The following is a 13,057-nucleotide window of genomic DNA, read 5'->3' as shown; positions in this document are numbered from 1 at the left end:
TGCCTACCATTTATGTTGTTTTGACACAGTTTCCTCCAGTGCAATTGTCACATGACAATTTCTCGAAATTGAGCTCTGCATAACTTTGGGTAATAAACATGAGCCAACTTTGACCATCATTAATTCCAAGGGACTTTTCTCAGCAATTTTTAGATACAGAGTTTGTAAAATACCTCTGCACTCATTTCAGAAAATAACCAGCAAAGACATTGATTACTTTCATGACTGCTTGTTCATTTTCATTATTTTTTCATGACTTTCATGATCTGCAGACACCCTGTTTATTAAAAATAACATTAATTTACAGACTGTCTTCATAGCATAATGGTTAAGGTACTGACTTCACATGCAAAAGGGTCCATGGGTTCGAACCTCGTCAGGTGCTTTGGCATTTTTTTTTATATATAACTCCTTATCTAAATTACTTGATCATTAAGTTTATTTGATCAATTGGTTTAAAAGTAATTTTTTCTATTTCTTAGCCACATCATTAGTCATCAAATGAAGTACATCATTTGCCTTCATTTTTCTACATCATTTTGTTCTCATTTTTCTTCCTATTAATCTTTTCCAACTTGGTATCCTTGTCCATGTGATTTTGATTATTTTTAACTTCCATTTTATCACCTTACTTTTTGTCCATGCTTTGAATATATTACTTTTATTTCTCCTTTTGCTTAAAATTTAATTTTACTTATTGTTCCCCGATTTTGTTTAAAAACGTCCTCTACATCATTTTGTCCATAATGCACTAAGAATTTATTACTTAAATATCTATACGATGACTACCATCCATGTACATTTTGAAACAAAAAATAATTTCTTGACACCAAGGCACAATCAAAACCAACATATTTCGTCTTTTGCTTTTTAACTCACATATCAGCATTTTCAAATGTTTTAATGTATGATAGATAAACAAATGTAATTAAATTCACATGCGCAAAGTTTCCAAGTGGAAAAAGAACGATAGGAAGAAAAAAATAGGGGCAACTGGGGACCTCTCCTTGTCAGTGTCTGTGACTGTGACGTCAGATCACGTGACCTAATTTACATGTTAGGCAGAGGGAGGGTGAATCTTATTTTCGATTCATTCAACACACCTGCTGGTATCACTACAAGGAGAGTTGACCAATCAACTATGTTCTAGCTCAATCGAACATGTTACAAATTATGTAAAACACTGGAATTTAATTTGCAAGATGCATTATGTCAATGCCTTACAACTGGATTTTTTTTTAAAGTGCTATTTGTTAAAAGCAGTGAGGAATAACATTATTCTTACGCGGATGTTGCTGGAACTGACAGATATATTCCTTAAAAGTGGGATTTCCTTAAAATCAAGTTCATTAATTCAGAGTTTTGCTGTATTCAGGGTACATCGCACAAATGTGGTTGTTTGTTTGTTTGTTTCACTCTTGTATGCCATTTGTATACAGCTGTAAACTGTGTACAAAGAGAGTTAATAAAGTTCAGCAGAATTGGAATATGTGTCATAACATATAAGAAGTATTTTTGGGTGTCATGAAAGTTGGGAAAAATTACAACTACCTATATGATCAAAAGTATCTGGACACCCCCAAAAACATATGTTTTTCATATTAGGTGCATTGTGCTGCCACCTACTGCCAGGTACTCCATATCAGTGACCTCATCAGTCATTACACATCGTGAGAGAGTAGAATGGCGCACTTTGCGGGACTCGCAGACTTTGAACATGGTCAGGTGATTGGGTGTCACTTGTGTCATACATTTGCGTGAGATTTCCACACTCCTAAACATCCCTAGGTCCACTGTTTCTGACGTGACAGTGAAGTGGAAACGTGAAGGGACACACACAGCACGAAAGCATACAGGTGACCCTCATCTGTTGACTCACAGAGACCGCTGACGAAGAGGGTCGTAATGTGTAATTGGCAGACATCTATCCAGGCCATCACACAGGATCATCATCAGGAACCACTGCAAGTACTATGACAGTTAGGTGGGGGGCGAGAAAACGTGGTTTTCATGAATGAGATTTTCACTCTGCAGCGGAGTGTGCGCTGATATGAAACTTCCTGGCAGATTAAAACTGTGTGCCCGACCGAGACTCGAACTCGGGACCTTTGCCTTTCGCGGGCAAGTGCTCTACCAACTGAGCTACCGAAGCACGACTCACGCCTGGTACTCTACTTCTGCCAGTACCTCGTCTCCTACCTTCCAAACTCTACAGGTTCGCAGGAGAGCTGCTGTAAAGTTTGGAAGGTAGGAGACGAGGTACTGGCAGAAGTAGAGCTGTGAGTACCGGGCGTGAGTCGTGCTCGGTAGCTCAGTTGGTAGAGCACTTGCCTGCGAAAGGCAATGGTCCCGAGTTCGAGTCTCGGTCGGGCACACAGTTTTAATCTGCCAGGAAGTTTCATATCAGCGCACACTCCGCTGCAGAGTGAAAATCTCATTCTGGAAACATCCCCCAGGCTGTGGCTAAGCCATGTCTCCGCAATATCCTTTCTTTCAGGAGTGCTAGTTCTGCATGGTTCGCAGGAGAGCTTCTCTAAAGTTTGGAAGGTAGGAGACGAGGTACTGGCAGAAGTAGAGCTGTGAGTACCGGGCGTTAGTTGTGCTTCGGTAGCTCAGTTGGTAGAGCACTTGCCCGCGAAAGGCAAAGGTCCCGAGTTCGAGTCTCGGTCGGGCACACAGTTTTAATCTGCCAGGAAGTTTCGTGGTATTTATGGCTGAGCGGCTGCTCAAAAGCGACACATCATGTCGGCATGCCAAACGACGCCTCGCTTGGTGTAAGAAGTGTAAACATTGGACGATTGAACAGTGGAAAAAAGTTGTGTGGAATGATGAATCACGGTACACAATGTGGCGATCTGATGGCAGGGTGTGGGTATGGCGAATTCCCGGTGAACGTCATCAACCATGTGTAGTGCCAACAGAAAAATTCGGAGGTGCTGGTGTTATGGTGTGGTCATGTGTTTCACGGAGGGGGCTTGCACCCCTTGTTGTTTTGCATGGCACTATCATGGCACAGGCCTACATTAATGTTTTAAGCACCTTCTGGCTTCCCACTGTTGAAGAGCAATTCAGGGATGGCGATTGTATCTTTCAACACGATTGAGCACCTGTTCATAATGCGTGGACTGTGGCGGAGTTGTTACACGACATAAACATCCCCGTAATGGACTGGCCTGTGCAGAATCCTGACCTGAATCCTATAGAACGCCTTAGGGATGTTTTGGAACACCGGCTTCATGTCAGGCCTCACCGACCGACAATGATACCACTTCTCAGTGCAGCATTCTGTGAAGAATGCGCTACCATTCCTCAAGAAATCCCCAGCACCTGATTGAACGTATGCCTGTGAGAGTGGAAGCTGTCATCAAGGCTGAGGGTGGGCCAACACCATACTGAATTCCAGCATTACTGTTGGAGAGCACCACGAACTTTTGAGTGATTTTCAGCTGTATACTTTTGATCATGTAGTGCATCTTCTTTTTCCAACAAAGATGTCTTCAAATATTCAATAATGTGTAAGAAATATACAAACTGCTCTTCATCCCATACTGTGTACAAAAATCTGTGTAACTCAGGAGTCTGTTGAACATCTGGAGAGGGGAGGGGGTAACTACTTTCATATAGCATGGATGCCAAACTAGAATGGTGAAAATAATAATGTCAAATACATTCTTGTTCACATCAAGAGCAAGTGGGATAATTTAAAGTTGCTTAACACAGAAATCTTTCACAAGTATTCTTGGTAACAACAAAACACATCTATGTAAATTTACTTTACCTTTTCAGGAACAGAAATTTCTGACTGACTGACGTGGGATAAAGTTCTGTCCTTTATTTTTTCTGCAGATTTTTCAGGCTTCAATACAGTGGGACTAAGTGAAATAAGTTTATCAATGTAAGCCAGAGCCTGATTAGAACCTGGACATTCTACATCTGCGCCCTCCTCCTTCTTCCTCTCTGGTTGAATAGCAACGTCTTCTTGCCTACAATGAAACAATAACTTTTTTATCCACCACATTCTAAAATTACTCTTAATAAATAATTTATTTGCATTTTTCATGCATGAGAACATGAAATAATTAAAAGGAAAGCTTCTGTGAAGTTTGGAGGGTAGGAGACGAGGTACTGGCAGAAGTAAAGCTGTGAGGACAGGTTGTGAGTCGTGCTTCGCTAGCTCAGGTGGTAGAGCACTTGCCCGCGAAAGGCAATGGTCCCGGGTTCGAGTCTTGGTCAGGCACACAGTTTTAATCTGCCAGGAAGTTTCATATCAGCGCACACCCCGCTGCAGAGTGAATATCTCATTATGAAATAATTAGTTTAAAACTCTGCCCTAAACACCCAGACAGTATTATTATTATTATTATTATTATTATTATTATTACGTATGGTTCATCAACAACAATGGTTTTTGATAATATCCCTCACATAGCAATAGCAGAATTTCCATGAAACTTCAGCTGTCAAAATGAAGGAGTTCAGTGTGGTCAAAGCAAATACATTCTCACCATATACTATACTGAGCAGTGGACAAGCACTTAGGAAAGTTGGAAAAAAACACACACACACACACACACACACACACACACACACACACACACAGAGAGAGAGAGAGAGAGAGAGAGAGAGGGAGAGGGAGAGTGGAGGGGGGAGAGGGGGAAGAGAGAGAGGGAGGGGGGGGGGGGGGGGGAGAGATTAGTCTTTCCGCAAAGAGTAAGGCAGGGCCATTAAGAATCCAGAACTACACAAATCGATTACAGGTCAGGTTTCACTATATTCCAGTTACCCATCATGGTGATTGTTTTAAGATCCTTTCAGAGTGGCAACTATTCTTCAAGTATTACCCAAAATCACACCACTCTTAGTATATAACTCTAGTGCCATTGGACCTGAATGTTGGTTGTAATATAATAAAATTCATAGCCTATAATCAAAATAAATAACCATTCATTTTTTTCCGAAAGAGAAACTTTTATCCAGGTCTTGTAACCTTCAAAGTGACATTTGTCACCAAATTCAAGAGACGGAACAAACACTGAGGTAATATGCCACTTTTATCTTAATGACACATGAAGTGGTATTCTATTGTCAGAAAACATATGAGGTGAGTCACTTAATCTGTTAATGTTGTCATATATTCTAGAAAAATTAAAGATATCATAATTCTGTATTCACCGAGATGAATTTTGAGTAACTTCTCACTGATCTGTGTATAGTCTCTTGCAGCAATATTAATTAGAGAGATACTGATAGCAACATTTTTTCAGTTGGTGTTATAGTAATTTCTGCTGTATCTTACGTCTAGAGGAGAGGAAAAAACCAAAAGAACACTATTACAACATTTGGTAAGCAGTTTCAAAGACTTTACAGAATTCAGAACTTAAGAATTCTCTCCATTTTAATATAAAAAAGATTGCTGTCTTAAGTGAAGGTTTTTGATTTCATATCCAAATAGGGAGGTACGTCATATTGTATTGCAAGGAAATGGCATTTTGTATTGCTGTGATATCTGTATGAAATAGCAGAGATGCTTTGCAATCAGTCTTTTTAATTGAATGAACTTTCAGTTGGGCTCTTTCACAAATCAAGAGATATCAAATATGCTACCTCCATAAAAAGAATTCTGAAGGGGGACAAATAAAACAGCTGAATGGCATGCACAAAGGTAGCCCGACTGATGGAAGGCTACAAAAATAATCATTTTGCACATGAGCAACAAACTGTCATTTACAAGGCATTTAAATGCTACACAGACGGCTAAAAGAAAGGCTGTAATGAGAGGAGTGAAAGAAACAGTTATTCTGATATGTTTTGCTCAAAACATACAGATTAACTCACATTTAATACTTGTAGCACATTCATGCAACATTTCATTTCCTCCTTATACAACACGTGAAAGTAATCGCTTATCTCTGTACGAATTCACAAATTTCTGTCAGTGTGATGCTCAGTCAGACAATTCCTAAGTCTGTTAACTTATTTATTAGATTTTGGTCTGTGCAATACTGTTGTATTTGTACCTACAATACTAGCACCATAAATTACAGTAGTTTCATAAAAATATAGTTATCAACATATCTGTTGTTAATATTGCTATAGAAAGAGGCTGTGTGTCAATAAATGAGGGTTGTCTATTAGGCATTATCTAGGTAAAAACAAAGTTACAATACCTTAAGCGATTGCAGAAAGATAAAATACTTCCAGTTAACAGGCCAGGTGACTCACCCTGTATAACAAAACAAGCTAGCAACACAGGGACAGATAATTTCACTACTATAGTTTGGTGCATGAACAATTGCAGTTTACGGAGCTCGAGACAGATATGGGACTGCATTGTTGCCAGTTCCAAGCAATGGTTGCGGTAAGTGTCTAACGTTTTCCTGATGACCGGTGACTGCCTGGTACTTGGGTACAAGACTCACACGTCTCTCGCAAGTTATTTACATATTGTGTGCAGCCGAACTACTTCTCAGGACAAATGGCTGCGTCGATCTTCACAATGCTTCTTCTCCGAAGATTATGTGCTGGTTAGAGAAATATTACTAAACCACTTCTCTACCCTTTAAATGATTCATTACTCACAGAAAACTTTTATATCAACTCAGTTATATTTTCTTCTTTACAATAAGACAACTACACAAGTTTCACATGTTCTTTCTAGTCTCGTAAATTAACTACAGCTGGAAAACCTTAGTACTTAACATATACCATTACAGTCTCTTTTGGTTTTAATAACCCTTGTCAAAACACTTCTGGCTCCTAGCAAGTCAAACAACAGAGTGTATGAGTCTCTAGATAAGACATATTTCGTTTGTTCCCAACAATCACTACTGTTTCACTCCAAAGAGTAGCCCTTTGTTACTACTTGTACTGGTCATACAGCTTCCAAGGCATGCGCTGCCACCATTTGCGGGGCCGATAGACCGCCACAACTTTAATCTTCTCGTAAGACACGCCCGTCCTGCACACACATAAACCGTAGCGCAGTAGACATTTCCACTCTTATACACTCAGCCTTAAAATATCGTGTGTTCGAGACAGTGGAAATACGAGTGTCTCTAAAATCTATCCCAAAGTTCTCGAGGCACTACAAGCACATATAAGTGCTCTGCACTTGAAGAAAGTATGTATACTGCAAATTATGTCTCTCGCTTGCTCATATAGAATTTGTTGCTTATCACCACTGTCAGCTGTGACAAATCACGACAAATGGAATAAAAATTCACTGACTAACTCATGATAATACCGTTTAATGCTCAAACTGGCTACAACATTCACAGCAGAGGGCTGAAAACATTACTGAACGTTTATCAGAAGTTGGGAAACACATGAATTAGATGTGCAGAACAGATCCAAACTCTACTGCCATCCTTCACGACTCTAACTGTAGTCTTTCCCTTCCAAATAACTGTCAAATATATCATTATATTTGCTTACATAGGAATTGGTTTTTACATCCACTATACAGTCGTAAACCTTCCTGAATGATGCATGCAAGCATTTATACTAGTGTAGCACACCCATGAGTAATCTTAAAGACACATGCTGTGTTTCTTTCTCTGTAACAAAATTTAATTGTTGGGTATGTCACGCTGTCAAAAGTGTGGCCAATCATGACCAACACTATCAAGGAATTTATACACAGCCTGATCATGTGTGCCTGATGCCATAATAAACTGAATTGGTTGATGGCAGGGGAAACCATCAATTGTTGTAAATCGAAGGAACGGATAGTTAGGCCCCACAAAAACCAATCAGTTGCCAATTTACTGCCGCAACCATGCATATCACCCAGAATCAAATCCATATTAAGGGGTACTAAAGCCATCATCTCACAAGTGTGCCTGTGTCCATTGCATGTTAAGAGGGTATAGGGCACAGGAACAACTGGCAGTAAGAAACACTGTAAATGTCACTTGCACCAATAAACTGTACAACACATTGGTGTGTGTGTGTGTGTGTGTGTGTGTGTGTGTGTGTGTGTGTGCGCGCGCGCGCGCGCGCACATGCGGAGGGGGTGGGGTGGGGGGATTAAAACAGAGGAAATGTATGTTGGAAAACACAGGATGAAATGAAATTCACTTGCCACAGGGACACATTCAAGCAGATGGAGAATGTATTTTCATTTGGGAGATGTTTAAGGAGGTGTTAATTTGAAAAACAGAGAGGAAAAAAAAAAAAAAATATGGGAGGGGGGTGGGGGTGGGAAGGGGTGCGGGAGGGAGAGGGGGAGGGAGAGGGAGAGGGAGAGGGAGAGGGAGAGGGAGAGGGAGAGGGAGAGAGAAACCACAAGGTTTTTAAACAGTCACAAAGTCTACCATTTTTCTCACTGGCTCTATATTTGCTGCTTCCTTTAAGTATCATATCCTGAATTAATTTGTGGAGGTGAAGTGAATACGAAAAATTTTTTGGTACGACTAATTAACTTAAACACTATACCTGTAGCATAGGAAGCCTTTCTCTAAACTGGAACTGCCAAGCCAACAACATTTAATGATTCAAAATTTTTTTGTTGGTGTTGGCTTCATTAGCATATCAAAATGCTAACAGAGCAGTTACCTTACTGGATAAGAGCTTCTTGTGATGTAGGAACACGGGATACAACTTAAATTAGTAACAGACTGATATTTGAATACAGACTTGTCCTTCACGCACAGTCCTGTTCAATTAGAGTCGCTAAATATATATCAAAGAATGATTCGAAGCTTCACCTTTACAGTGGATCCTCTGGATGTCTTTCAGCTTACCAAAAATTATTTAGCATTGCTTGTACTCTTCTAACAGTAAAAGAATTTCATCACTGTCGCAACCCCAGAGGATGTGGGGGAAAGAGAGTATTCCTCCCACAGGGCTGTAAGTGAGAAAGAAAGAGCAATGATATGAATTTACTTCCACATCAACAAGGCCAAAAGGATTGTCACAGTGAGAATTTTATGAAGTCCTGAAGAGATGGAGAAAGATCAATGGAAAGCTGAAGCTCTGTGTAGGATTCTACGACATGTCAGAACGTTTGAATTGGATGAACATTGTCCCCCCCTTCCTGTCTCCCTCTCCAAACTGTAACAAATGAATGCTGTGCAGAGTTAACTATAATGCATTTACAACAGAAAAGGCAATTACAATTAGATAACTTAACTGAAATACATTTTGAAATACCTCTCCAAGCTGATCCTATCCACTTGAGGTAATGGGAGATCACACTTACTAGGTGTGTTATAAAGCGGATCAAATTTTACATACAGTGACTCTCTCCTCGGATCCAGCATTTGCTCAACAGATCCTGATGAAATATTCACTGAGGCATGTTCTCTAGACACTGAAAATAAACAAGTGACTAAATAAATGACAAGTAAATGCAAGAAAAATACCTTGTTAGGTGATATGTAGAACATACTTTCTGACTAATAGCTACATCATAATAATTCACGTAAAAGCTATTGTTATATTCCACAGTTTTTTTTTTCTATTTGTTACATCCAAATTGTGCACAGTTGTATATTTGCAACTATAATCCATAATACTTAGTCTTTTAGTGTTGAATAAGTTCTAATGTGACTAGCAAGTGTTCTTGGTGGCTCCACACAACTTAAGTGTGGTGGGGAATGCAGTATTGGCCAATGTGAAGGCTTTGGAGAGGGAAGAGTGTCCATGAGGTTCAGCACAAGCTCAGGGGGAGGGGTATTTAAGGGCAGGTGGGGGTACGGGGTGGCAGCACTCAAAGCCAGGTGTGAGGATGTACTGGGGCAATGTACTTACCATCTGTTTGACTGTAAGCAATGTCTTCAGTTCCCACAGATATCACAGTAGTACTATTCATGTCAGCACCATGCGGTGCTCCGCTTCCGAAAACTTCTGCCTCTTCAATCTGTAACAAAAGAAATCATTACTAATTCACAGCTGGAAAAAAAACACTGATTAATTGGATTTCATTAAAGAGAGAAACTTTAATAATTGGGGAGTAATTGGGGGGGGGGGGGGGGGGGAGGAGGGGAGATGATAAGTGTGGTAAAAATTATGCTTTTGGGATACAATCAAAGTGCATATGACACGGAAATAAAATTCGAGGAGAAAAGGATCGAAAAGGCAAGTCCTTTTTCTCTTTTAAGAGAAAGTAGAATGAAACTACAGAGAAGCAGGAGAAAGTGAGAGCATATGAAGTAACATAACTTTCAAATATCGGAAAACAAGAACTGAGCAAGTCAAGGCACTGGCTGTGATTTAAAAAATGAGAGATACAAAATGAGACAATTATATCACAGACTAGATAAACCTGCCTTTCTTCCTGTGCAGTGACTGTCTGTCACTGTTCGTGAATGTTACCACTTACATAGCAAAATTCCTTTCCGTTAATTTTGTAGACCTTTTCTCGTCATAGTTCTCTCCTGTATAATCCACAGAGACCCTACTCTCTGCATTCAATTTTCCCCTCGTTGCTAAATCATCATTTGTTTTTCACCTAGTGATTTTTAGGAAAGTAATATTAACTGCTAAAAAACATTTTTGTACCACACCGAGAGCTTGTAAGGCTAAGAGTGTTGGAAACCTATTTCTGATTACCCTTGTTCACAACAGGGAATCCCCATCTACAGCAAACCGTGTAATGAAGATAAAAGTAGAGCTGCACTGTCAATGTGGTTTAGCACAGTGCACCACATTTTCAATGGTAAATGAAACAACCCGACTGGGCACATTGTTTGGTCTTTCAACATGCCGCCAATGGTCACTTCCAGCTTAGACCATGCATAAATTGCCACTTTATACGGCAAGGGCAGTTGTCAGCATGGAAAGTAGGTGTACTGCTACACAACACAGCAATGTTGTTTGAAGATTCTATGAGTACTGGGAGACACAAAAAGCTGGAGGTCGTCAGGTACCAATTCACTTCTTATGCATGTAGTACCATAGGTTCAACACCACGATATATCAGTCACATTTTGAGCCTTTATCAAGTACAGATGTTGGTACACAATGAAGCTCAGTATGGTAGTTTTCAGGAAGTGGGACAAGTTTGGGCAGCAACACCTTGACCACACTGTGGACAGTGTGCCAAGGAGAAACTAGACATGTTACAATGCACACGGTTGAGCAAGACAGTGTTGAACATTACTCAGCAGCAGATTTTGGTTTCACAAACATGTATGTCGAACAGACTGCTTTTATTTTGCTTGATTATTATTCTATTTTTATTTTTCAGTATACATTTTTAGTTTCATAAGCCTTATTTAGTCATTTCCTTCCCCTCTCGAATCAAAGCCCACCTTAATTCACAGATCCGTAGTTTATTTCAGTGTGTCTGGGAGTCTATTTATACAGGGTGGCTAATCAAACTTGGGAAAAAATTCCCTGAGAATTCCAGGTGTGAGGAGGAAGATGGTGTCAAGAAGCTCCTGATAAATTAATGGCAAACAAGGGTGGGGGTGGGGGGTGAGAAAGCAGCATATCACAATGACCTTTCTTTCCTCTCAGCTGAGCTATATGTTTGTTGTGGTCTTCAGTTCTGAGACTGGTTTGATGCAGCTCTCCATGCTGCCCTATCCTGGGCAAGCTTCTTCATATCCCAGTACTTACTGCAACCTATGTCCTTCTGAATCTGCTTAGTGTATTCATCTCTTGCTCTCCCTCTACGATTTTTACCCTCCACGCTGTCCTCTAGTACTAAACTGGTGATCCCTTGATACCTCAGAACATGTCCTACCAACCGATCCCTTCTTCTAGTAAGTTGTGCCACAAACTCTCTCCCCAATTATATTCAATACCTCCTCATTAGTTATGTGATCTACCCATCCAATCTTCAGCATTCTTCTGTAGCACGACATTTCGAAAGCTTCTATTCTCTTCTTGTCCAAACTATTTATCGTCCACGTTTCACTTCCATACATGGCCACACTCCATACAAATACTTTCAGAAACGACTTCCTGACATTTAAATCTATACTCAATGGTCCCATTTCCTAATCTAATTACCTCAGCATCACCCGACTTAATTCGACTACATTCCATTATCCTCGTTTTGCTTTTGTTGATGTTCATCTTATACCCTCCTTTCAAGACATGTCCATTCCGTTCAACTGCTCTTCCACGTCATTTGCTGTCTCTGACGGAATTACAATGTCATCAGCGAACCTCAAAGTTTTTATTTCTTCTCCATGGAGTTTAATGCCTACTCCAAATTTTTCTTTGGTTTCCTTTACTGCTTGCTCAATATACAGATTGAATAACATCGAGGGTAGGCTACAACCCTGTCTCACTCCCTACCCAACCACTGCTTCCCTTTCATGCCCCTCGACTCTTATAACTGCCACCTGGTTTCTGTACAAATTGTAAATAGCCTTTCGCTCCCTGTATTTTACCCCTGCCACCTTTAGAATTTGAAAGAGAGTATTCCAGTCACCATGGTCAAAAGCTTTCTCTAAGTCTACAAATGCTAGAAATGTAGGTTTGCCTTTCCTTAATCTTTCTTCTAAGATAAGTCGCAGGATCAGTATTGCGTCATGTGTTCTAAGATTTCTACGGAATCCAAAATGATCTTCCCCAAGGTCGGCTTCTATGAGTTTTTCCATTCGTCTGTAAGGAATTCACGTTAGTATTTTGCAGCTGTGACTTATTAAACTGATAGTTCGGTAATTTTCACATCTGTCAACACCTGCTTTCTTTGGGATTGTAATAATTATATTCTTCTTGAAGTCTGAGGGAATTTCACCTGTCTCATACATCTTGCTCACCAGATGGTAGAGTTTTGTCAGGACTGGCTCTCCCAAGGCTGTCAGTAGTTCTAATGGAATGTTGTCTACTCCCGGGGCCTTGTTTCGACTTAGGTCTTTCAGTGCTCTGTCAAATTCTTCACGCAGTATCATATCTCCCATTTCATCTTCATTTACATCCTTTTCCATTTCCATAATATTGTCCTCAAGAACATCGCCCCTGTATAGACCCTCTACAAGGTTTGTCCAGAAAATACATATAAAAGTTGAATAATGTCTTTATGTTACAAGTTGCAGTCACCGCCAGGTGGGACTACTGCTGTAATCAATCCCATCAACGCTCAGTTCAAGTCAGAGCA

At 40.1% G+C, this 13,057-nt stretch overlaps 1 protein-coding gene and 1 non-coding gene across 2 annotated transcripts in view; one reads left to right on the top strand and one right to left on the bottom strand.

Annotated features, from left to right (window-relative positions):
- The window catches only part of LOC124613874 (transforming acidic coiled-coil-containing protein 1), a 191,626-nt gene that overhangs the window by 67,848 nt on the left and 110,721 nt on the right, over positions 1-13,057 (bottom strand). The window contains exons 7-9 of the mRNA XM_047142601.1: positions 9,754-9,862; positions 9,154-9,313; positions 3,779-3,983 (exon numbers count right to left, since the gene is read on the bottom strand). Coding sequence (XP_046998557.1) covers positions 3,779-3,983; positions 9,154-9,313; positions 9,754-9,862 — 474 coding nt within the window. The remainder of the gene's footprint in view (positions 1-3,778; positions 3,984-9,153; positions 9,314-9,753; positions 9,863-13,057) is intronic.
- Positions 2,301-2,374, top strand: Trnas-cga. The gene has a single exon. It is a non-coding gene; the product is annotated as a tRNA-Ser (tRNA).

This window comes from Schistocerca americana, chromosome 4 (assembly GCF_021461395.2).
Source record: "Schistocerca americana isolate TAMUIC-IGC-003095 chromosome 4, iqSchAmer2.1, whole genome shotgun sequence".
NCBI lineage: Eukaryota > Metazoa > Arthropoda > Insecta > Orthoptera > Acrididae > Schistocerca > Schistocerca americana.
This window is presented reverse-complemented; position numbering and strand designations above follow the sequence as displayed.